Here is a 27154-nt window from a genome sequence, read left to right on the forward strand (position 1 = left end):
TCCTTTATATTCTACTTTGCAAAACATGTGTAGGTGAACACATGGAGTGGCGTGCACCCATTTGAAAAAGATAAGGACAAGTGAGGAGCTTGGCTAACAAAGAAAGTGTATGCTTAATAGTCAGATGCCCAATGTCCCAATAATTTTGCCTATACAGTGAAATCACAATTTTACATCTCCCAATTTTAGGTTTTCCCTCATTTTGTGGTCCTATCAATTTCCCATATACCCTGATTTTACATTTTCCTGGTTTTCACACCAAATTTTTCTGGTCCCCTGAAAAATGTAATACTGTATATGTTTTCAGGAATGGTTTAACACCTGGCCATGTTTCTGACACAGATCTATGCCCACTTCTTTCCATTGTGTTACCTGAAATTTGGGGCTTGCTTTGCCACGTTTAATTTCTTTTCAAGCCAAAAAGGTGGAGGCAAGAGACAACAATTGCTAAGATTTATAGATGATTTTTTTTTTGCCATATAATGGGCCTCTGAAGGAGCTACAGAGATTTGCAAATACATTTATATTAACACTTCTAATCTTACATTTACAAATCTGTGTGATAAGTCACAGCTGACATATTTTGGTTTGAAGTCTGCTGTGACTTCATTATAGGAGGTTTGCACCCATAACATCAATTTAGGGGAATACCTTACGGGCGGAACTTGGCCCCCTATTTGTTTTTAATTATTTGACTTTGCCAGACTCAAGAGGAAAGCGTACCCTGAGTGCTCTGCTTGTAGTGTTGCATTTTCTCCTTAGGAACAAAATGCAGCTTTGCATACACAGCTGTGGATGGTATCATCCACTCCACACACAGCTAATGTAATATTTTCTGTATCACCTGCCCGTCAACATTTATATAGTACAAATGTAGCACTTTGCCATTCCAGTAATCCAAATAGACAAAACTGAAATCTATTTTGACAAAGTGGCAGGAGGTGTCGGTTGAATCCACTATACGCATGTAATCACTGCTTGAATAGCTCCCAAATAAATGTCAAAATGTGAACAGAATATAGGTTTAAAAGTGGGAGATAAAGTCTCATAAAATGTTTTATTGAACATTTATCAAGAAATCATAAGAATTTTATACATGGAGAAAGACAGCACTACCAAGAACAATATATTACTTCCCATGTTACCATTTACCACATGTACCATTTAAAAAGCATCAAGACAAGTGTGAAAGGCAATGACTTCTACTTCTGGGATTTTCCACATAAATTAACATTCAATATGCTATCCCAGGTTACTGACTCCACAGAATGTAGCACTCAATGGCAGTGTAGCTGTTGAAAAGGTTTGGGGTATTTGACTACAACACAAAGCTGCAATTGTGTGTACATGCAGAGTATTTACAAGAGTAAAAGATATGGAGCAGGATTAGACAACTGGTGCCCCATATATAACTCTTACAACTCCAACAAGCTTTGATAGTATTGTTAGAAGCTTTTTTGTCACATCTGGAACACCAAAGGATGACTAACAGCTCATGCAGGACTCTAGGAAAATGCTCTTTACAATTCAGTATAACATCATTATTATAGAGACCTAGTTCTACTACAAAGTAGATAAATATATAGATATATAGTGAACCAGCAATAAATTGGTGTTTGTACCTGTACTGAAAGTTTCCTGGCAATAATGCAGAAAAAAAACAAATAATACAGTTTAATTTCTACGTACGATTATCCAAAATATATGTGCTGTTCAAACATCTAGTCTTGTTAAGTAAATCCTGCAAATATTCTCAGCAGCGACAAAGCAAAGAAAAATAATACTATTTAATCTTTTGAGCCTTCTGTACGTTTGTGTTGCCTCACAAGTGGTGCAGCACTGATCAAGGCAGATCTTGGAAATATAGAATATATGCCTTATGTGTAAGTGCTATTTACGACAGACTTTGTTTGTTTCTGTGAAATTGACAAAAAATATACCATAATACATTACTATTTCAGCAATTTCGGAATTTGTGCTCACTTTGGCAGCTAATAAATTTGTGTCTTGCTAGCAAACAAACGGGGACAATGTATATTTACCAATGGCTCGTTTAGCCATTCTCATAGACTGTATGTATGTACTATGTGTGTTAATTTCCAGAAAGTAGGCTTTGGCCATTTTCTCCTTTTCTGGTCATAAGGCATATATAATTCACATAAGGAGTCTGTCCTTTTCAGAGCTCATGTTACCTGACGAATTGTTGGGCTAAGGCCAAAGTAGGCTGTTTGTTTTATAGAAAACAATCATTTCCCCATGGCACCACCAAGTACTGAAAAAGTAGGTTTCTTTGTTTTTTACTCACTGTTTAGACTCCACATTGGACTCACTGTTTTAACACTTCCACACTGGCTCCCCCTTCTCTCCTTCAAATAATGGGCTTAATTTTAAAGGTGATGTTAATCTGCTCCAAAATTAAAGCAATTGTTAGCAGAACATTCTAATAGAGTTATATCCAATTCTAATAACAATATGGAGGAATTGTTTTGACAACTTGAAACTTTTAAGACAATGTGTACTTAGGAAATATACGATCGTTTCTTAAGCAATGGGATTTGGAAAGCAGGCAATGTCGGAGTTTTGGAATTTTAATTTTGAACAGTTTTAGAAATATAATAATATGTTGGGCAAAACGACCACAACTTATGCGATGAGCCTAGGTATAAAATGAAAACCAACATGAACCAGGGCCAGAACTAGAGGTAGGCAGGAAAGGCATGTACCTGGGGCACAACTGGGGGAGTAGGTAAGTGAGTAAGGCCATTGTGAACCTTGGGGTTGGGGGTTTGAGTGAGCGGGTGGGGTGTGTAAAGGCAGGGTTCTGGACCAAGTAGTATGTGAAAATTCTTGGCCCTGCTCTAAAAAAGAAGCGATACTTATGGTGGAAGTACAGAATGGCACTACATTGCAAACACATGTACAACTTCTGTTGTTTACATGCACTAATGCTTGCACCAAAGAAAACAATTCCACTTTAAGGCACAGTGCTCCATATTACAGAAAGACCCACTATACAAATCATCCCAGGTTCCAAGAATTCTGGATAAAATAAACCATGCCTATACTGTATTTTAGCATATAAACACTGCTGAAGCCCAGGAGGAAATGTTGGTGTACAATGTGTGATAAAATGGAAAATGCTAAATTGCAACATATGCAGCATTCTCTGTAGATAACTCCTAAATTATGTTAAATGCTTTGTAGATGAGAAATGTTGGGAGAATGCTCGACAGCTACCTAAGATAATGAAACATGTAAAAGATTTCTCTAGTACTGTGTTGCTGGAGAGCTGAAATTCAAGATGTATTAAATGGCAGACTTGCTGTTCTGTGGTTCTATTGTGATAAAGACTTCTAAGTGAGGAAGCAGAAACGTGGTTGACCTCTTAATGATGGAAAAATGCTTTGCTGGTCTCCAAGGAGCACTGTAGATTGCTTTGCAGATCTCTGAGCAGACAGCAAATTGCTCTTTGCGTTTCTCAGTGAGGATGCAGGATGCTCTGCAGGTCTTCAGGAAGTGAGCAGATAACAGCATCAATGTGATGTTTCAGCCTGGCCAGGGAAGCAGCGCTGACAGGGAGTTGTTGTCTGTAGGCCCTTTGCTATGGCAAAACAAAAACAGTTACATGTAAAAAGACATTCTAGTTAAAAAAATTTAATTGTAAATAGTTGATATCTCTGAATCTGAGGTTTTAAAGCATAGAAAAGGTTGTTTTATACGGACCTGTTTGCACGCACAGTGATAAACACTATATTCTGTGATGCAATGCAGTGACATAGCAATGCTGACTAATAGGCGACTAAATAGAAAGAGACCCCCTATAAAACAAAATATTTTGTACTGTGCTTAACTCCAGTATTTCAATCCTGAGCACTGCTAAACAGCTGCAGAGCATGATCATTGAAATTGTAGTGGAATCAGAACTTTTTTTTTTTATAGACAATGCAGTGTATTTATAGGGAGATAGATCAGCACAATTGCCACTACAGGTGGTCCATATTGCTTGAAATGACCTCACGAAATGATCTTTATCAAAACAATGATGACACCACTGCCGCAACAGGCCGTCATGTTTACAGGTATATATTGTAACAGTTGTCATACTGAATTCTGGGTTGTAACAGACTAGCCTCTTTACATTATACCTTCCTCTGAAACACTGGATAAGTTGTTTTCTTACATCTATTTACAGGTGCAGCTGCAGACCAGTGAGTGCTCAAACTGTACCTTGCTAAACCTGTGCTTTCATGATATCACATGTTTAATCTAAAGAACAATTCACTGCAAAATAGGATTAATATGTGAAGGCTTCCAATTTTCGGGTACCGCTGATTTCATTGCAGAGCTATCCTTGTGCAAAACTGCTTATTATGTGCCAGATCAGGCTCTACGCAATACACAATCACACCAAAGGGATTCTGTCATGATTTTTATTATATATTTTTTATTTTTAAATTACACTGTTTACACTGCAAATAATTCACTCTACAATATAAAATTAAATTCCTGAACCAGCAAGTGTATTTTTTTAGGTTGTAATACCGGTGTGTAGGCAGCCATCTCTGGTCATTTTGCCTGGTCATGTGCGTTCAGAAAAAGACAGCACTTTAGGATGGAACTGCTTTTTGGCAGGCTGTTATTTCTCCTACTCAATGTAACTGAATGTGTTGCAGTGGGACCTGGATTTTACTATTGAGTGCTGTTCTTAGATCTACAAGGCAGCTGTTATCTTCTGTTAGGAAGCTGCTATCTGGTTACCTTCCCATTGTTCTTTTGTTTTGCTGCTGGGGAGGGAGGGGAGGGGAGTGATATCACTCCAACTTGCGGTCACATGACTAAAGTTTATGAGAGCACAAGTCACATGACAGCTGGGAAACTGACAATATGTCTAGCCCCATGTCGGATTTCAAAATGAAATATGAAAAAAATCTGTTAGCTCTTTTGAGAAATGGATTTCAATTCAGAATTCTGCTGGAGTAGCACTATTAACTGATGTGTTTTGAAAAAAAAAAAATTCCCATGACAGTATCGCTGTAATATGCAGTCTTAAGCTGTGGGCCAACAGATACTTTATTAGGCAGCATACTGTATATCACTGATGGAGCCCTACTCTAAAAGGGATAGTTTCAGTTTTTGATATTAAATGACCAGGATTCCTCCAGGACTTTATTTTTAGAGAATAGTTTCTTAAGCAGCAATGGTATTCTATTAGCTATACTGTTTGTCGAAACCTTTGATTAAATTTTGCAGAGGAAATCCCATCCTTTAGGGCTGGGACACACTGGGCGATTTGGGGAGATTTAGTCGCCTGGCGACTAATCGCCGCGACTTTCCACGACCAATCTTCCCCGAATGCCTCCCCTCGTTCTGCGCCTGACTAAAATGAAAAATCGCCTGAGCTAATCACACGCGGCGATTCGTTTTCCGAAGTCACCCGAAGTTTCCTCGTGAGGCAACTTCGGGCGACTTCGGAAAACGAATCGCCGCGTGTGATTAGCGCAGGCGATTTTTCATTTTAGCCAGGCGCAGAGCGAGGGGTGGCATTCGGGGAGAAAAGTCGCTGCGATTAGTCGCCAGGCGACTAAATCTCCCCAAATCGCCTTAGGATATCATATCCAGGTAGCAACTGGGCACTTAATTTCACAAGCTGTCACTATCACTTTAAATATCAACAAAGCAAAACACAGGAGGTTGCATCTATTGCAAGGCATTTACATGATTATCTCACAGAAACATTAACTATACGTGATATAAACACAGCAAAACCTATTCTTTGCAGGCATGTCCTAAACTACTTACTAAAGGAGAGATGGTGCAAAAACAAATTACACTGCCCAATTTTAGTGTACATGCCTTACAAAGTGATAAACACAAGCAAACACACAGAGCTTTTAATGCTAATATACAGTGCAGACATAGACAAAATTGAAATGATATATGGTACCAATTTATCCTTGAGTTTGAGCACCAGATCTACAATTTCCACTTCTGATTTGTTCTTTATCCATGCTGAAATATTCTGTAGAAAACATACAAGAGAATGTTTGTCCTCACATAACTTTATCTACAGCCAAATATGTGTCCATTTTACAGCTACACGTTCATCATATTAATTATTATTAATATATAAACCTGCATAACCTTTGTATACAGGACTTAATATAGGTCATAAAATATATAAGTAAGTCAGATTTTGTGGGGATGAATAATTTCTGTAAAGCACACTGCACATATATTTAACAGAAAATAAATATTATCTAGGTCTGAAAGAGATTTGTGCTAAAGAACTTGATGGTGGACTTACAGCTTCACAAATAACTTTGAGATGCGCAGTCTCCAGTCTTTCTCTCATCTCTCGTTGCTTCTGACGGTACCAGCCATCAAAATGAGGAGACTTGAGGAAGCGCCTGAATGACAGAAATAAGAAAACAACAGCAGATTAACATTGGAACTATTAGTAAAATGTGGCAAAACTAAGACATTTCTCACATAAGAAATTATAACAAATTCATCCTGTGCCCTTACAACTGTGACCTAACTTGGGAAAACACCAGAAATTCTCTAATATTGTCATAATCCTGTTATCTGTTGAGCATCATGTCTGCTTTTAATGCTTTATTATGCCCTGTGCTAACACCTTCTCATGCATCTTCCTGATGACAAAATGACCAGCAGTCTGTAAAGACACAATAATAAATGAGCACCTTATCCTTGACACACTCTTAAAGGGGACCCGTCACCCAAAAAAAATTATTCCAAATCCTATTTTATCACATTAGTCAAGCAAAATTAACTTTAATTACACTATATAAATTATTTGAATCTTGTTTCATTCAGTCTGGGAATTCAAAATGATAGCAAGCAGGCAGCAGCCATTTTGTGGACACTGCTTTTAAGGAGCCTTACATCCTCTCAGAATCTTGTTTGTGCACCAGAATGGGGGACCCGATGTCCATTCCCATGCCCTGGTTACACAATTAAATGGTAAAGAGAACGGGGGAATGTGGGGAGAGCAGTGATATCTAGGAAGTGCTGAATGGAAAGTGAAAGTAATTGTCTGCCCCGCCTCTATGCCCATGGCATAGAGGAGGGGCAGACAATATTTGATTGACAGCTGAGATTTTTAAATGAGCTTACAGCAGCTATGAATGCTTTAATAAAAAATAGAAATTGGATTTCATGTTTAATTTGAAAAGGACTTTTATTATACAGATTTTTGTGTCTGGGTGACAGGTCCACTTTAAATTTGTTCATTCTTCTTTGTTATAGAAAAGACCCACCTTATTGCAAAACCAAATTTTAAGTGTAGGTTAATATTGGTATATTGTTCTTGCTAGTAGTTTTTAAATATCACAGTGTGGGTTAGACCAATGGTTTCTGTCTTTGAGTACTCATTGTTAATGACTGCGATTGATACCATTCAGTTCAAGTTACAAGATCTTATTTTCTAAAAATATATTGTCTATGACAGCAATTCTTAGAATTTGTCACCCAGGGATCAGCTAACAGCTTTTCGAAGATGAAAGGACAGTTTGGAAAGAACATGGCCAAGAATCACTGTTAAAAAGCGTCAAAGCCAATAAAATATATAATTAAAGGAAAGCTTTTTCCTTATGTGACACTTACCTGTAGAGACCCACCCAATCCCCTTTTATAGGTGAATTTATCTGTGGGCCAGTGTGCTCAAGCATCTTCATCAGTTCCTCCTGCTGGAATGGCCGTACCTGAGGTGGATTCTGTTTACAGAAGAATAGCTTAACTATTGTTTAATATATATACATTTTCACCTATATAAACTTCACCTGCATCCAGCAAGCTAATACACTTATACTCCTCTGGTTTATATATATATATATATATATATATATATATATATATATATATATATATTATAAAATCCTATTATTCTTTAGACATTATCTATTTATTGCTATCTAGAATTAGATGTGTATATATATATATATATATATATATATATATATATATATATATATATATATATATATATAAAATTATACCTGAGGTTGCTCTCTTGTCTAATTGTATTGTACTACAACAGGCTTACACAGTACTACATTGTGTTTAGGACTTACTTTCCAGGCAGTGATTGAGCTGTGATGTGGCATCAGGCTACCCATGTACCGCTCCTACAATAAAAGAAAACAGACTGAAAGATCTTATTGAAAAGTACAGACAGGAAATCAAAAAATATTTTGTAATACAGTACTCACAAGTGGAAGGATGAAGCTCTGGGTCAGTTCAAACAGGTGTTTCCTGAGAATTGAACTGAGTGTAGAGGATGGAAGTTTCTTCTGAAGTCCCTACAAGAAGGGTAAATAGTATATGCCTTAGTAATGAGTAGTGTTGAACAGTATTGGATATATTAATAAGGCTCCATCTAATGCTGGGCACACAGACCAACTGAGCACATCCTATGGTAACAGACACTGACGGCTTAAATTCAGAAGGTCACACAGTAAGCTGGATGGTGGCACAATCACATCTTTTAGATGGCTGATTCAGATTCAGAGGTTCAGATTCAAAATCCCTATAAATACTAATATAACTGAAATAAAACTTTTAAACTCAGACCACTAAGAATTGTAATTCTTAGTAAAACCTATTTTAAATACTTGAAATTGCATGGTGATTATTGTTTCACCTTTGTTTATTATTTTGTGTGCACCTTTGAATGATTCTTATGTTGATTCTTTGAATGATTGTATTTCAAGAGCTGATTCTTTTGGTTTGCTGTCCATCTTAAAACATCTTTGCTGTACCACTGCACAATAGAAAGGTGTTCATTATTGTTTCCTTTGGTACATTCACATTGACACTGTCTAGTCTGAGAGCCAATGTAAATTGTTTCTACACTAAGGGGCACATTTACATAGGGTCGAATATCGAGGGTTAATTAACCCTCGATATTCGACTGTCGAAGTTAAATCCTTCGACTTTGAATATCAAAGTTGAAGGATTTACCGCATTTACGATTGAATCCTTCGAAACTAACGATTCGAAGGATTTTAATCCATCGATCGAACGATTTTCCTTCGACCACAAAAAGCTTAGAAAGCCCATGGGGACCTTCCCCATAGGCTAACATTGAGGTTCGGTAGGTTTTAGGTGGCGAAGTAAGGGGTCGAAGTTTTTTTTAAAGAGACAGTACTTCGACTATCAAATGGTCCAATAGTCGAATGGTTTTTAGTTCGAATCCTTCGAGTCAAAGTCGTAGTCGAAGGTTGAAGTAGCCAAAAAAAACATTCGAAATTTGAAGTTTTTTTTATTCTATTCCTTCACTCGAGCTAAGTAAATGTGCCCCTAAATACCCTTAATTCCTTGGGTCTGGCATCAGCTGCAGAGAAATCCATCCAAGCAGCAGTTTTCTTCACTGTAAAACTTTGTGGTGTCAATTTAAACAAATAATCTATATGTCATTCATACTCAACCGGTGCGTAACCATGGCCATTTTAGCTTTGCAAATAATTTATATTTACAGTTTCTAGTCACCTTCATCAGCTGTTTGATCAGTGTCTTGTCTTTGTGAAGAAAAGGTTTGTATGAAGTATACATTCCTAAAGAAGTAAAACAGAAATTTAAAGGGGAGGGTAGTAGCAGCCATCTAACTACCTTTGTTAAAATTGTATCAAATCATCATCTTGAGTCAGAAATATTAAAATGGTTTCAGAAAATGTCCAGACATCCCATCTCGAGTTCTATAATAAAAGTTACTCCTATCTACTTTGTATTTAATTCTCTTCTCTGAAATTCCATAGGAAAACAGACAATGTAGAGTTACATATGCTCGCCTGCTCTCTGTCTCTTAGGTATTGCAGTCTTTTCTTACATGAATGTCCATACCTAAATTCAACTGTTTTATTATGCCACAAAGGCAATCCTGGAAACAGACATTTGCTTTCACATTTGATGACTCACTACCATATCAAAAATTAACATATATTGCTAGAGGCTGCCCCCCCCCAAAATGTCATGATATCTGGGATACTTAGTTATCACTGAGAAACTGACTGCCTTTTATTCTATTGTGTATATACATAATGTCTGTATGCATTGCTGTGCTAATGTTGCTCCCCTGGCTCACTTCCACCTCTACCACTTCCTTTCCCTCCCCTACTTTTTCCCTTCTCTTCTTACCTTCCCTTAAGTTACTTTAACTTTTTATGTAAAAGGTGGAAAAAAACTGAAAAAACATATGGCTGAAACTGCAAACTACCTCAGTGCAGCTTAGTGCTACGTGAGTGTGCTGTATAGACAATAGCACTGGCCTGTGACCAACAATGGAGACTGGATACTTAGCTTTCCCTCACTGGCATGTACCTTTGTTTCTATTTAGCACAGTAAAGTTTTCTATCTGAAGAAAGGACCATAGTGTCCAGAATTACCATACTATATTTGCATTTAGTTATCTATTTAGTTTTAGTGTATCACATAATCATTTCAAAGAAAGTTATATTTAGTTTGCAGTACATTGATAAATCTTTTAAAAATTCACCTGCTTTAGTGTCTAGTGTCTTTAACTTTGCTGTCTTCTTCAGCTTTACCTGTTTGGGCAGATCTCCTGCAGATACATACAAAGACATCAATAAGATGAGTATTGCAGTTTTTTAAAAGTGTGCTGTGCAGAAGTAAATATACAACTTAAACAGGCAACTTAAATGGTAAAACTTAGCACAAAAATGCAAGATCAAAGCCACTGATGTTATGAGGGAACAGTTCTCTCTATAGTTAAATCACCTGGATAGGCTTATGATTTTATTTAATGTTTTCCTGATTAGAAGAGCCTTCAATAAACTGGCTCAGGGCCAGTTATACTGCACTGTCTGTGCCTCTGTTTTGGGTGTCTGAAAGCATGTGCAACATTATAGGCTCATATAATGGCAGATACAAATCATATTAATTTAGCATAGAGGATTTTTCAGAAATAAGGTGCATGGCTTGTGGATTATGTTATGTGTGTGAATACAATATTTTCTGTGCACCATACAATTGTGTGTGTTTTTTAAAGCCACTAACAAACCCATTAACAAAGTCATTTTAAAGGCTAAACAGTATTCTTGAGCGTGAATGAATAGTTCTGTTTAACTCTTCTCCATGCATTTTCCTTACCCGACATCCTTGGCTCTCCTACACGCAGGATATGCGGCCAGTGCTGCAGCGTCTTGATGAAGAATGGATTGGTCACTCCAAGCAGCAAACTGGGTCTTTGGCAAGAGGAGAGTTATAATATAAAGCCAGATGAAATGTATAATATAATCAAATATTTGTGTTTGAATGCTGTTTGGCAATAAGAGACTGAGTGGGTTAATGTAATGTATTATTATATACAAGGTAAATCCACTATTTGCATTTGTAGCGAGTGGTCACTAGGTTTGCATGATATATGGTCCTGTTACTCCCAGTGCACCTCTATAGATGGCAAGTATGTAAGTCTGTAATGGCAAGTATATAAGTCTGTACTCACGGAGCCTGTGTTCTGGTGGTATACTCTTTGAACTCATTGTCATGGATAGTAAAGTAAGGCCGAAAATCTGAGCTGAACTTGAATGGAGAGATACAGCTGTGGATACAAAAGCATAGCTTAACATAGCATTCTAAATAGTTAACTAGCACTCTAATAATACAAATTAGACTGCATTTACAATTTAGGGACATTTCTCTGCTGTGTTAAAGTCATTCTCTGGGCAGCCTGCTTTCTTTTTTCTTGTACAACATCATAGGGGATTTTTTTTTTTGCCCACTGCCTCTAATTAGGCAGCTGTGAAGCCATTGGTAGACACAGTCCATGAAGACAACCATTATCATGTACTCTCTTTAAAAGAACAAGATACTTATTTGAACTGTCATTTAAAGTTTTTATTCTTAAGGTGGCCATACACGGGCCGATAAAAGCTGCAGACAGACTGAGTCGGGAGCTTATTGGCCTGTGTATGGGGCCCCCCAACGAGCTTCCCCGATCGAGATGTGGCCGAAAGTCGGCCAGATCTCGATCGTATGGGACTAAAAATCCCGTAGGATTGCGGCCGCATCTGTTCGTTCAATCCGACCACCCGTTCGTTCGATCCGACTGCCCGTTACCATTCATTAGGAGCGGATCTCTCTGTGTATGGCCACCTTTAGTTAGACAACTAATATAGGTTTGAATGGTGTAGTGAAGTTTATTCTATATAAATCAGTTGACAGTAAGGTATATCCTGGTCCATTATGCGGTATTCTTTTAAATGCATTTACCTTATCAGTGCCAAAACTATTTCTGAGGAGATTGTTGGTGAAGGCGCCATAACAACCAGCGGTTCTCCCAACAGAACCAGTTCCCAAAGCATCTGTAGGTTCATCAAAACAGACTGCAAGGACCTGGTTACATAATGGAAACAACAGAAGATAGGCTTGCTGACTACCTAGTGATAATATCTACTGTAAATATGGCAAAAACAGAGATGATTTAACTGATTTACAAGCCTTTATACAGGTATAGGATCTGTTATTTGAAATGCTTTGGTCCTGGAGTTTTACAGATAAGTCTGCTAAAAATCATTTAAAAACATTTAAATAAAACCAAATATGATTGTTTTGAGCCGATATGGATTCATGCAGATTAGTTACCATCAAGTAAAAACTAGTGTTTTATAACTAAATAGAAAGGTAAAGAAGTAATTAAAAATTATGAAATTATTTGCTTAAAATGGGAGATGGCTTGCTCATAATTTCTGAATATGGGTTTCAACGTAAGGGATCTCATAATTTTATGTAAATGAATATTATGAAAATTTTATTTTTTAGATTGTAATCTCCTTTGGGCAGAGCCCTTTTGTCTGTGTTATTTTTGTATGTAAATCTATATGTTCAGTGTCTACACCCATTTATTATACAGTGCTGTGGAATATGTTGCCATTGGATTTAACAACGTTAAATTCAAATTGATTTAAATGCAAAGTTCTCAACATTTTACAAGGACATTGTGTTGCTGTCACTTATATGTCCTCAACCTCTTTCCCAAGTTCATTGTGAATACTGTATAGAGTATTGCCCAAAATTTTAATATAGATAATGTGCATTCACTTCTGAGAGAGCTGTGGCTACCAGGAAAATGTGCAAAAAACATAGTGTATCTGCATAAACAGTATGGGGTCCATCTGTTGCACATCAAAGCACAAGGCTATATGACACCCCAGGAATATTCCACTTGCACAGGATTGGATTTCTTACCTTAAATTTAAAACTACCCCTTCATCATGACACGTTGCGATAACAAATAAGGCAATGTTTGGTGTAATATAAACAACATACCTCAACAACCAACCTCAACAAAATGATGGCTTGTTGTTTGGCCAAGAGACATTTACAGTTAGTAGAATCACTGTGAGATGCACTAAAAGAACATGGTGAAGGATAGTTGGGCACCAAACTGCCAACGACAAAAGAAAATTCAATTGTAATTAAAATAGTTACAAAATTTGTAAAAGCACATTCTCACCTGAAGAGATCCACATCATGAACAATGAGGGAGTGACTTGGAGGCTCCAGATGGTCCTGTATGCAATACAAAAGCTGTCATTAAACTGTGTGTCTGTAAAGAAAGATATTTATTCAAAGGGTTGATACAGACTGTAATACAGACTGATTATTTCTGTATTCAGAATTGGTGTCCACATTACCACTACACACTATACTCCAATATTCGATAAGTCTTAAGGTGGCCATACACGTAGAGATCCGTTCTTTGGCGATTACGCCACACGAGCGTCTCTCTCTCCTCAATATGCCCAAATTGAGGTGGGCGATATCAGGCTGATCCGATCGTGGGCCCTAGGGCCCAACAATCGAATCATAATGTAGGCAATACGAACGCATCAATGAATGATGCGGTCCAACAGGATTTTTAACCCGACCTATCAACATCTGGTCGACTTTCAGCCAGATATAGATCGGGGAAGCCCGTCGGAGGGCCCCATGCACGGGCTGATCAGCTGTCCACAGCTTTTGTTGGCCCGTGTCGGCCCAAATTGTAGCCTGAAGTTAGATAGCTATAGCCAAATCAAGGGAAACAACATAACCATAAAAAAGTTGTTATTCAAAAGAAAAGAAAAAGATAGTAAGAGCCCCCGTACTCTCAAATGAATTAACTAACTTATCTAAATTATATAGTGAACCAATGAGTTGATAATTATAAAGTGCTTGTGCTAATAAAAAAAAAATTTGCTTGATTAATTAAAGCCTTTTGATAGGCTTTAAATAAATAATTAACAAAACAACAAGTTCAGAGAAGCATAGAGTTGCTTTTTCTGTGTATTAAAAATAGCCAGTGCCAACTTGTTGATTTATGCACTTAATCTATAAGCGATAGATTCAAGATTCCAATAAGTTATAAAGTGCAAGTGCTCAATTATTATTCAGTTGCCGACTGGGTGTGGTTCAAAATGATTAATTTATGCAAGTGCTAGTGCATTATAAAATCACAAGGTAATTCATTAATAATATAGTTTAACGAAAAAGGAACCAGGACCAACATTCAAGGAAATTTGAGCAGGAAAAGGAAAATAGTGTAGAGGTGGAGAAGTCCCAAAGAAACTGCTGCCTATTATTTTCTAAGCCCTGGGACCCCACACGGGGAGAAAGTAGTACACTGAGGACTGTGGTCTCGTATATTACATACCCTATCTCTTAAAGAGCTAAAATCTAAAAAACCACAAATCCACCAGTGCCATATGAATAACAGAGAATGAAGGAATTGAATGCGGTTCCCTGGACCAGACTATGAGTACCCAAATTCAGTTAAAAAAGATTATTTTAAAAAGTTTTCTAAAGGTGATCGAAATGGTATTAGAATCTAAGCAACCATTAAATAAAATAAAAAAATATTATTGTGAAGAGAGGCTCTGCCAACGCGTTTCGCTAAAAAGCTTTGTCAAGGCAAATGGTGTCCACTCCTGCTTGCACGTTTTTTAAAGACTTCCGTGTTTAGAGATCTCGCGAGGTTTCGCGCAGCGTTAATAAGGCAGTTTATTAAGGGGGCAAAGATTGTTGGACACATTAATATTTATCAAGAATACATATGGACAACTCACCTCTTGATGTTCATTAATAACATTAGTGTCCATTAGGTCTGATCGACTTGGGATCCTAACCTAATTGTATAAAGACAGTCAAAGTGATTATTTTTTTCACCACTATACAATATATACCACTTTACTTGATTGATGATCAGATGACTGTATTACTATCATGATGATGATTATTATTATTATTATTATTAACACAGATTTATAAAGCACCAACATATTTCACAGTGCTATACAATAAATGTGTGAATGGAACACACAGATTGCATCCAACTATTAACCCTTGCCAAAAAACCTTTCTGTATAAAAAATAAAACCATGTTTCTCAGCAGGAATAAATATAAATCAAAACTTCAGAAGGAAGTGGTAACAGTCTTCCAAATATTAACCTTTGTTAAAACATGACGTTAATTATATAACTCGCAATGTCATACCTCCCCATATTTGCATATTAAAAATCAGGACAATTTATTAATTTCCATTCTGCCCCAAGCCAAACCATTTTCCGGTAAGACATGCGCCTTTAGGGGTTTCGTATTTGGGACTGTCCATCCTTAGGACGTTCCAAATAGGGACCACAGACAGGTATACAGTGTAGTTGGGCAAACCAGATGGCACCATTTGTCGATCTGGGGATCTCAGGCAAGACAGATTCAGTAGACAATCTTGCTGATGATACCTCCTATTTATGCTTGTAGGAACTCATAAACTGACCTGAAATAGGGATTGTTTTTACCTCCCACCCATTTAATGAGTGTTGCCAAAATGTGTTTCAAAAACCATTGCATTGTAGCCAGCTTTATACCTGCAGCACAAGTCCCATTATAGGAAGAGACAGTAGAACTCCTGGTTCAGGCAGAGGCCAGCGGTCAATCTGATTGCAAACTACAGAGACATTAAAGACATGGGTCATTTTAGTAAAATAATAAATGCTAGTGTGTAGATTGCTGTAAAAAAACAAGGGGAGTAGAGTATTGTTTTCACAAATTTTCTTTCACAGTACAAATCTATTTGAAGGGCTAACAATACTACTAAATAAATGAATATGGCTGGCCTTGAAGTTGGGTTGGAACAGAGATTTTTTGGATTATTAAAGGCATACCAATAATTAATTTACATTTAGGCTTTATTTGCCATTCTATGCAACTTTGTGAGAAGCTTGTGAAAAGATAATTTGTAGTTTTTGGCCTTTTTTGCTAACTCTTTAGGCAACCAGAAGGTATGTGATATGAGAAAGGGAGATGGTAAAAGACAGTATGCCTTGCAGCAACTGGGGAGCCACCTTTTAAAAGTCATTACACCAGTGTAACTACTTCCCAAGTTTTGTGCTGCTATTCTTCTAACTTCTCAACTGTTGTGCAGAGAAAGAATACCTATGCTCAGTGCTGCGATTTATAAAAAGTATCCCCATGCACCTGACATATTATGTCCAAACCCTCCCATCATCTACTCAACTCTCACTCTCCCATAAGCCCAGCCCCCTTTGTGACCCACGAATGGCACCTTTCCAGCTCTTGGGACCCCCACTCTGCCATAAGACCCCTAATTGTTGTACTACCTGTACCCCCTGATGTTCAGGCAAAGATAACATCCATTTATGGCCCTGTTCAACTGGCCATGTACCCACTAATACCTTCTCACTAACCCATTCCCCTTTCTGACAGAAAGCAATCACAGGAAAGAATGATTTCTCAGATGTATTCTATGGGGGAATTTCACCAAAGGGCGAATTTTTTTGCCTTGGATGGCTCCACCACACTTCGCTCCACTTCTTCAGATGTTAATTCGCAGCACATACGCTAATTCATCAAAAAGCAAAGTTACATCTCGGGAGGCGAACACTGGCGAAGTTTTACCATCGAAACTTAGTCAGAGCGAGCATTTCATAGTGAACTTTCACTACCGTTCATTTCTGCCTAGCGAAACTTCGTTAACACACTTGCACTCAGATCAATTTATATAGGTCATATACTGTATGTGTCTTTATTAGAGATGTTGGTGAAATTGCTTGAAGTGGCCACTTATTATTAAAAATATCCAATATAAAGACAAAAGAGATCCTCTATTGTCCTAGACATGAGCCCACCCTAAAACAAATGTGGCATGACCTTCAAATGGTTAAAAAATATATATATTTAACAGTTACAACTTTTAAACATTATCTCACTTTAAATATTAAAAAACGCCAGCGTTTTAACTTTTTTAAAATACATTTTTGGCAAACAGGATAGGATGTCACTGACATAAGACTGGGGGAGATGTAGCTTCATCTTATCAGTTCGCCAGGTATAATCTGGCAAAAGGGGTAATGCAATAATTCAGCACAAAACTTTGTTAGCAATGTACTTTTTCACTAGTGAATTGTCCTCTACGCCTGTGAATTAGCGATGTCCCTGCAGATTGGATTTCTGGCAAATTTTCGCTAGCCATGGTCACTTTGCCCTTTAGTAAATTTGCCCCATAAGGTTTCTAGAGAAAAGGACATAATACTTGGTCTAAATCATGCATCCACCCACCCATGGAGCAAATAATATTTATAAATATAATTACCATAAAACACTGTATTACCCCTTTTTTTGTTATTACAACCCCATTCTTACCAGCTTCTAGACATGGGTCCAGTTTATTAAAGTACTCAGGTGCTATAAGCTGCAGGATTGTATGAAACAGATTGGTGTAAGGCAGGCTAGAGAGAAGAACCAGTGACTGTAAAAAAAGAAGAGAATCAAAGTGTAATTACTCTGCATTCAGATTAAGGGACTGCCTTCTAACTTTAATTTCACGAGAAACTGTACCACCAATGTAAAATATATTAGAATTCACTGATGAGGGATTGAGAGCATTTATAGTCTTGGTTATAGAACAATGAGTTTTCTTCCACTATACTCATATTCCATATCAGGGTATTCATGGTTTAATGGAAGCCTCTTCAGCAACACACACAGAACAGTGACACAAGTCCAGTCAATATACACAAACCAAATATTTGTTCTGGAGTTTGCCTCACCATTGACAAGCAGGTAGCTCCAATATAAATCATACATAGAATATACACTATATGTATTACTGCCCAACTGGAGTCATTCTCTTACCTTCTGGAAGTATCCTCTCTTTACAGAGCTGTCTCTTACTTGACGGAAATAGACATATCCATAGAAATGTGCACCATCTCTCTGCAGGGATCAGAGGGATAATAAGTTATAGCCCATGACTGGATTGCAAACAGTAAGAAAAAGTTGTAAAACTATATCCCACTACATATGACTACAGCCATTTTAATATACACCCTGCAACTAGGGTTGCCACTTTTACTGGAAATACAGGTCTTTTTATATATGTTGTATTTCTTCCCTATTAAGGGGAATTATTAAAATTAGCAGGTATTTTTTTTAAATGGCCAGCCCAGTGAAATAACAGCCTAAAATATGTTTTTTCAAGATACACATAACATGATTGTAAACTACTGGCAATCAAGCTGCAAAACACATTATAGAATTAGAGAAGCTAGGCCCCCACATTCCATACCACCTACCTTTTGTTTACTTGGATTCCTGGATGAAATCACTACCACAATATGTGCTAGACTGTTCCTACGGGCACCTCTTTGATATAAAAAGTGCGTTGTTACATTCAATGGGCCTTACCCCCCCATCCCCACCCACTAGGGATGCCTAGATTCAATTAAGGTAGCCATACACATAGAGATCCGCTCATTTGGTGACTTCTCTCCTCAATATGCCCACATTGAGGTGGGCGATATCGAGCTGATCAGATCGTGGGCCCTAGGGCCCAATGATTGGATCAGAATGGAGGCAATACAGGCGGTTGGATTGCTGGACCGCATCAACGGACAGATGCGGCCACAATCCGACGGAATTTTTAACCCTGCCTGATCAACATCTGCCCGATTTTCGTTCAGATATCGATCGGGGAAGCCCGTCGGAGGGCCTCACGCACTGGCCGATAAAACTTTTATTGCCCCGTATATGGCCAGCTTAAGTCAGTAACAGTTCAGCACACCCACAAGGCCAGAGGAAAGCAACATTAATTTGAAAAGGTATGGGATCCATGGTGGAATAAAGGCTGGATACTACATTATTCTAATAATGACTGGACCTAAAATGATAGTGTTAAAACTGTTATCCTACACAATAGTGACAGGTATCTCCTTGTTCACATGTGCCTTTGTTTTCCTTCCCTTCTTTTTTGTTTTTCTTTGATATGGTACAAAGAGTGAACCTTTAAAAACAATTAAACCACTTGGGTATTATGGTTTCTAAAACTGTATTTTGTGCCAAACATTGCTATATCCAATAAAAGGAAATATTACCTGCAGTGTTACTGGAGTCTCTCTGTTGTACTTTTCATTTTCCTGAAATGGACAGAGTCTCTGCCCTGCAGAGCGTCGCATACGGAATGTAAACTGAGTGTCACCTAGACACCCTGCAATGAAGAGAATAGGTTCTTAACTAGGTATAAATCACACGCTATTTTTTGATAGAAGTCAGTACAGAAAGTAGAACAAATCTTAGGTGCTTGTAGAACTCACCAGTTGTGAAGGGAGGTCCAGGTGCACCGCCCTGAACCCTCAGCTTAGGGAGTAGACCACCATATAAAGAAGGCACTAGGGCAGGCACTAGCAGAGACCAGTCTTCAAAGCAGGCTTGTCAAAACATAAAGTAGTTTATTGTAGAATTCAAGGATACAACCTCACTGCCTTATGTGTTTCATATCTCTCAGATACTTAACCATAGGCCCATGATCAGTATTTGAGAGATATGAAACGCGTAAGGTGGTGAGGTTGTATCCATGAATTCTACAATAAACTACTTTATGTTTTGACAAGCCTGCCTGGAAGACTGGTCTCTGCTAGTGCCTGCCCTTCTTCTTGATACGGAGGTTCTTAACTAGATTTCTTAAAGCAAAAAACTTTTAAGGGTCAGTCCACATGAGCAGATTCTGGGAGATTAGTCGCCCCAGGGACAAATCGCCTCTTCTTCGGGGCAACAATCTCCCCAAACTGCCTTCCCCCTGCCCTCCGCCGTCTAAAATGAGAATCGTCTGCAGCAATGCACATGCGGCGCTTCGTTGTAAATGCATAATGCTTTCCTGTATTCGTAGATATGAATCCATAATCGATTTTTGTTAGGATGAGGAGCCACCAGTGTTTTTAAGCAGTTTAGGCAGGCCTAATCTGAGATTCAAAATAGACCCTGGTATTTTAATTACAGAAGCCAAAACACACCCCACAGGCCCAATAAATATTGACCACCTCTGGCATCTTATAGCAGCTGCTCTGGCATTTGAAAGAATCCACAGATCAGTCTGGGCTTGGCCCAGCCCTTTCCTGCTGAGCCAATCAGATAAAATATATGTTGTTCATCACAACAAGGCCACCTAAACTAGACTCTGAGCTCCAGTTCCACAGCACTAGATACACGTTTAACAGTTACAGCCTTACAGTACAGTACAGGCACAGCGCCCAACTCCCATCTAGAAGGGGAGAGTTACTTTCTAGCCAAAATGGACTGACATGTTTTGCTACATTCCTGATAAGTAAATAAATGCACTTAGTCTGTAATTTGCTGCTCTTTGACCACTGCATATTTCAACTGATTTTGACAGACTTACATTCCTTTTTGGAGACAGAAGAAGGCACTGTAGGCACATCATGTGTGGAAGTGAATTATTATTATACTGCAGCTATATAAGTGGACTCCTAAGTGTTTCCTGACACTGCTACCTTGTAATACAGTCACAGATTAGCTATTCCTCACTGCCCTGCTTTGCCCATATCCATTTTACCAGGATGAATGAATGAGTATCATGCATTCTATTCTGCCATGCTTACTGCACAAATGATACTATTAGCAACTTTAACTGATTTTCCCTACTGGAACCAGTGTAACCTGAGGTTAACAAAATGTTGATTAACCAGAGCCTTGCACCTGTTTAATTAAGGCTACCATGGGTTACTTGTAGCTGAAATGCTTGTTGCTGGCCAAGAATATATTTCTTCTTTATGGTTCTTGCTATCATAATTCCTCCTGCAGCAAACTGTATTAGCACATTCTTCGTGCAACAAACTGTATTCACACATAAACCTACGAGACTTAAAAATAAAACTGCAAAAAAAAAGGCATCAGAATCCAGAGACAAAAAGATTTGTACAACTTTGGGTACAACTTGGTACACGTTGTGCCTGTTGGGAAAGAAGGGGCACCTAGGAAGTATATGGGCACTCTTCAATTGTGTGATTCAGCCTCAGCAACATTGAGTTCCTATAGCACAGCATGCATAGGGAGCCAGGACAGAAAATGTGAAGTACAGGACTCTGTTGTACTCTAGCACAGTGCAATGTGTGCCTCAGCTCAGACACTAAGGGGCCGATTCACTAAGCTCGAGTGAAGGATTCGAATGAAAAAAATTCGAATTTCGAAGTATTTTTTTGGTACTTCGACCATCGAATTGGTTAAATTCGTTCGAATACGAACGAAATCGAACGAATCGAATGAAAAATCGTTCGACTATTCGACCATTCGATAGTCGAAGTACTTTCCCTTTAAAAAAAACTTCGACCCCCTACTTCGGCAGGTAAAACCTACCGAAGTCAATGTTAGCCTATGGGGAAGGTCCCCATAGGTTTGCTAACCTTTTTTTGATCGAAGGATTTTCCTTCGATCGTTGGATTAAAATCCTTCGAATCGTTCGATCGATCGAACGAACGTTTAGCGCTAAATCCTTCGACTTCGATATTCGAAGTCGAAGGATTTCAATTCGAGGGTCGAATTTCGAAGTATTTTTTACTTCGAAATTCGACCCTTAGTGAATCTGCCCCTAAGGTAAGTGCAACCCTCAAAATGGAGCATGGCATGCATATACAGGAGCGGAGATAAGAGCAAGTACTATGCTGTATTTAAATGGGCACTTTTCAGAATGTATTGCTTTGTCTGCATATTAAAAATGTGCCTTCTGACATAAACTCTTGAATAAATTATTGGTACATTATTCTCAAAATAACTCTGTATCAAAGCTAGAAATGTTCATAATTACATATGGCAGTTATTACGAATAATGCTGTATTCAAGTCAGCAGTTGCACAATATACATAGCAATGCAATGCATTACAATAAAAAATTGGCTTTGTTTTGTTCTAAAGCAGCTATGCTGTAAACAAAATGGGTAATCTGTAAAGGCACTTACCCGAGTAAGAGTCTGGAAAAGATAAGTAGCAGATGCTGGTTTTCTACAAAGAATAATGAGAGAGATGCAGAAAAGATAAGTGCATTTTAAATTTCAAGTAAGAGATTCTAAATTATACATATCCATGGCTAATAAAATGGCTTATTTATATTGTGGGACACGTATTTTGTGCTAGGGCAGGGCATCAACATGTTACATTTGATTGTAAGTTTTGCCCAAAAAACATTTCTTGCCTCCCAGCTGCCTGCCTCCCTGCCCCCACCAATTTAGCAATAATAAAGTCAGAAGTGTCCATGATATACTATTCTAATGTAAATTAAGGTGAGACTTGCCTTCACCTGGGATGTGGGCTGCGCATAAGCATCCAAGGGACTCTGGTTCTTGTACTCTTTCTGCACCAGTTATTTATAACAATTTGGTGTTACACATATATAAAAGCTTAATGGGGTGGTTCACCTTCAACACTCTTTTTCAGTTCAGTTGGTTTCAGGCAGTTCACCAGACTTTTTCCAATTACTTTATATTTTCTGTGTGTGACCGTTCTTCTAATATTGAAATGTAAGTCTAATTTTTTTAAAAGCATCTCTGAGAGGAACTGTTAGCAAATTGTAACAGTTCAGAATCTGCACCTGAATTACTGAGCTGACAGACTCAAACACCAGAGACGGGAACATTTCACTTTAAACTTGGATTTTGGAAAAATTGGAAAAAATAAAAGATGGAAATCAATTGTTAAAAGTTTTTATTTATGGAGAACAATCTGAAACCAACTGAACTGAAAAGGTGTTTGGAAGGCAAACAATCCCTTTAAAAGGATTCTGTCATGATTTTTATGATGTAGCTTTCATTTCTAAATTACACTGCATATAATTCACTCTACAATATAAAGTTTTATTCCTGAATCAGCAAGTGTATTTTTTGTAGTTGTAATATGGGTGTGTAGGCAGCCATCTCAGGTAATTTTGCCTGGTCATGTGCTTTCAGAAAGAGCCAACACTTTAGGATGGAACTGCTTTCTGGCAGACTGTTGTTCCTCCTACTGAGTGTACCTGAATTTGTCCCAGTGGAAACTGGATTTTACTATTGAGTGTTGTTCTGAGATCTACCAGGTAGCTGTTATCTTGTGTGAGGGAGCTGCTATCTGGTTACCTTCCCATTGTTCTGTTGTTAGGCTGCTGGGGGGAAAGGGAGGGGTGATATCACCCCAATTTGCAGTACAGCAGTAAAGAGTGACTGAAGTTTATCAGAGCACAAGTCACATGACTGGGGCAGCTGGGAAATATAAAAAAATCTGTTTGCTCTTTTGAGAAATGGATTTCATTGCAGAATTCTACTGGAGCCGAACTTTTAAAAGATGTGTTTTGAAAAAACATGTTTTCCCTTGACAGTATCCCTTTAAAACTATGGCTAAAGTAATTTCATTAATGTAAATACATTGTTATGATGGTACTGACATTTTAAATTATATGGGGTTACTTTAAAAAAGTGTCAAAGTTTACACCAGCTCTACAAATGTTTAACAAATAATCAGAAGAAGGCATATACTTTCCAGAGCCAGGCCAAGTAATATTGCCACCCAAATCCCCCTGGCACTATTGCCGTTGCTAGCCCTTCCCAAATGAATAGTTCAGGGGCATGCATTGAAGGGTTTGTTAGAGGGGCTAACTTACCTCTTTTTCTGTAAGCTTGACATTCTGTGGATACACAAGCTGTGGGAGGAGGGAGAAACACAATAATAAAGGTTTGCAGTACAAATATGTATTCCTGATCTAGCTAACCTTTTCCCTTAAAGGGGCATATCACCTTATTGTATGATGTAGACAGTGATGAATAAGACAATATGCAACTGGTCTTCCTTTTTTTTATTTATAAAACTTTTTGTTCAGAAGCTCTGCAGTTTGGAATTTCTGCAGTTATCTGAAGGCTAGTTATCTGAAGACTAGGGTACAATGTGTGCTAACAGCCAGTCACTGATTTAAATGACAGAATAGGAAAGGGCTCCCTCACTAAGGGGGAAATTTACCGGCTTTGCACCCATCGCTCCACTTCGCCAGACGAAAAATTTGCTCAGACAAGGCTAATTTACTAAAATGCGAAGTTGCGTCCAGGGCACCGAATGCTGACGTATTTTCACTTTGGCAATCAAATCAAAGATGAGCTAATATTCAATTAAGCCTAGCGAAACTTTGTTAGAGGTCTTCGCTCAGGCTAATTTGCACATGGCGGGAAATTATAAAGTTGCATGGATGTATATGTTGCAGCAAATACATTACATTACACAAGTCCAGGGAACCTTAATAAAGAAAATAGAGTTGTTATAATGCCCTACACATGAGCCCAGAGTATAGTTAATGTTCCATATGTTTGAAAATGTATGGGGGAACCCAGTTACCCAAAAAAAAAAATTAAGGAATTTTGCAGCCATCAAAAAAGGAAAAGGCGCCAGTGTTTTTTGGGACTTAGTAACTCTTTCCACTAAAAAATAGATGTAAGTAACAGAAGAATGAGGAAGATCTATGTACTCCAATGCACTTCGCCTGGTCTGAGCTGGCGAAGGCAAGTCTGGCGAAAGTGGTAACATTCAGTAAAATCCGCATCTTAGTGAATTTGCGGAGTAATGTCCATTCACCAGAGTGAAAATTCGCCTGGCGATAGAGTGCGAATGAGCGCTAGTGCCTGTCTGTTTCGCTAGTGAAGTTATGCCTGTGCCCGTTAGTAAATCGGCGAAGTGCCTGAAAGCAGTAATGCTGGCGAATTGTCGCCAGCGTTAGTCACTTCGCCCTTTAGTAAATCTGCCCCTAAGTGCATATGTGCCCTGGGTGCTGCTGCCATGAGATGAGTTGAGAAATTTGCCCCAGGTGTCAGTGCTCTTCAAGTTACCAGGGGTAGCAAAAAGCACTCCTGGTAACTTCCAATTTTTAAATCAGAATGTCATCTCTTTTAGTGCAGATAGCATTGCTTGACCGAAAAACCTAAGGGGGGCAGCATCAGCTAGGCCTATTTTCACGTAAAATGCATGCGCCTAATGGGCAAGCTGATTGCACATTATGACATGTGTGTGCCCCAGCGTAGCAACCCACCCTGGAAAAACAGCAAACGATGGAGGAATATCTTTTAAAATATTAGCCTCCACCTCCTGTGGGGATGATTTTGGTGACAGGTGCCCTTGAACTAATTTTTCATATTTTAATGTGTATGAATTGACCAAACATTTCAACATGTCAGTGTTAAAATTATACCATTTCCATCACTATTTGTTATACTGTTAGTGCCCATTGCAAACTAAATCTGTCTGTTGACCCTTCTCTGCTCTTTTCCCAGCCCATGCCATACATCACTGATCTTCCTCTCTTACCTCCATTGCCTGGCCTATTTCCAGATCGAATGTAACCACACAGATGCCATCCAGCCAAGCTGAGAAGCCCTCCCATGGCAAACGACTCCCTGATGGGCTAACAGGGACCTCCATTGCTTCTTCTTGTCTTCCTTCCAGAACTGGTACAGCACGCAGCATCCTACAGTGTAACCATAGAGACCAGTACGGTGTCCAATTTAGGACATTTGTGTGCAAAATGACAGTGCATCCTGCTCCCTCCCCAGTCTAAAATCTCTGTGTCACTAAAAATTCTTTATCACTGCTTCTAGTTAAGCTCTGATAAATCCCCCATGTTTACATGTTGTTCCGAGCTGCAGCGTAGTTCCTCTGTACTGTTTTCTAATCCCTCCCCCCACCTCACTGCTCTCTTCACCCACCTCCCACTCCCTCCCCAGCACACTTCTCTTTGGCCACTTCTGTCTATCCTGCTCCTTAATTCCTCAGTGCTGCAGATTTTTACCTGCTCTGCTCCCTAAATGTAAGCACCTGATCTGGGGTGCAGCACCCCTTCTCCTTCCAGCTCTCTACTCCCTCCTGCTCTCTGATTCCTCTGTTCTGCAGCATTCAGCCTGCTCCCTGATTCCTCTGGCCTGTCACATCCTCCCTAAAGCTATGAAACATACATAGTAATTGTGAGAGATCATGCCATATTTTCTGCAGACTTCCGACTTGGGAAGGGTGGGACCAAAGGTGCTGAGTGCTAATATTGATACCATTTGACACTAGAAGGGTGAACTTTTTGGCTCATGGTGTATTTCCCCTCTTGTAAAATTAAATGCATTAGAGGATGACGTTTCTTTCTCCAATCTGTATGTTTAGAAGCACAAATCATTGCATGTTTTATAAAAGTAAGGGTGGGGGGCTAGTCATTTTCATGTATAGACCCCTGATTACAAAGCAATCCCTAAATACAATGTTCCCTCTCAGGCCTGGACTGGCAATCTGTGGGTTCTGGCAAACACCAGAGGGGTTACCATAAGATGCCATAGAAAGTCCACTATTTAGTGGGCTGGTGGGGAGCTGATTGGGTCTCTCTGTACTCGGAATGACAGGGACTATTTTGACTCCCAGTCAAGACCTGTTCCCTCCAGTTCTTTCATGGCTATGTCTGTGCGCACATCCTAAATTTGTGTGTGCATTATTAAAGTGTGCACTCAGGACAGAATAAATACTAAATGTGTTTTCACATAAAATGTATTGTGTGAGAGCACAAGTGCTCAGCTTACAGTGTACATTGCATAAATTAAATTTTATATTTTCCCAATGCTGCTAGTGAATATATCTTTTTGCTATTAATTAGGACAGTTACGTTTTGAACAATAAGTTATTTTTAGACATTCAAACTTATTGCTGATACAGTGCTCAAGAGTTATAGATACATTTTAAGTAAAAAACAAAAAGATAAGTTCGCTACCACACCCTAGAGAGCACAGAACAGGTCTGGGGAGAATGTAGAATGCTGCAGCATGGGTGAATGGGGAGTAGGGAGCAGGTCAGA

General features: G+C 38.6%; 1 protein-coding gene across 2 annotated transcripts; it reads right to left on the minus strand.

Annotated features, from left to right (window-relative positions):
- Positions 1 to 1038: 1038 nt before the first annotated feature.
- On the minus strand, positions 1039 to 26235 carry dennd6b.L (DENN/MADD domain containing 6B L homeolog). 2 transcript variants are annotated; one of them, XM_041586618.1, is made up of 21 exons: positions 26117 to 26235; positions 25636 to 25795; positions 23951 to 23989; positions 22281 to 22323; positions 19408 to 19520; positions 18170 to 18250; positions 17678 to 17783; positions 15883 to 15962; positions 15084 to 15143; positions 13493 to 13548; positions 12250 to 12372; positions 11483 to 11578; positions 11128 to 11222; positions 10514 to 10579; positions 9511 to 9575; positions 8232 to 8321; positions 8094 to 8147; positions 7627 to 7736; positions 6305 to 6407; positions 5945 to 6019; positions 1039 to 3601 (listed from the first exon to the last, which is right to left on the minus strand). In XM_041586618.1, exons 1-21 carry the CDS (start codon positions 26218 to 26220, stop codon positions 3479 to 3481), a joined length of 1842 nt encoding a protein of 613 aa, XP_041442552.1. In that variant the 5' UTR covers positions 26221 to 26235; the 3' UTR covers positions 1039 to 3478. The 2 variants fall into 2 exon arrangements, with proteins under 2 accessions (XP_041442552.1, XP_041442553.1); XM_041586619.1 differs by having other exon boundaries at positions 26143 to 26230.
- Between the last annotated feature and the right edge of the window lie 919 nt (positions 26236 to 27154).

This window comes from Xenopus laevis, chromosome 3L (genome assembly GCF_017654675.1).
Source record: "Xenopus laevis strain J_2021 chromosome 3L, Xenopus_laevis_v10.1, whole genome shotgun sequence".
NCBI lineage: Eukaryota > Metazoa > Chordata > Amphibia > Anura > Pipidae > Xenopus > Xenopus laevis.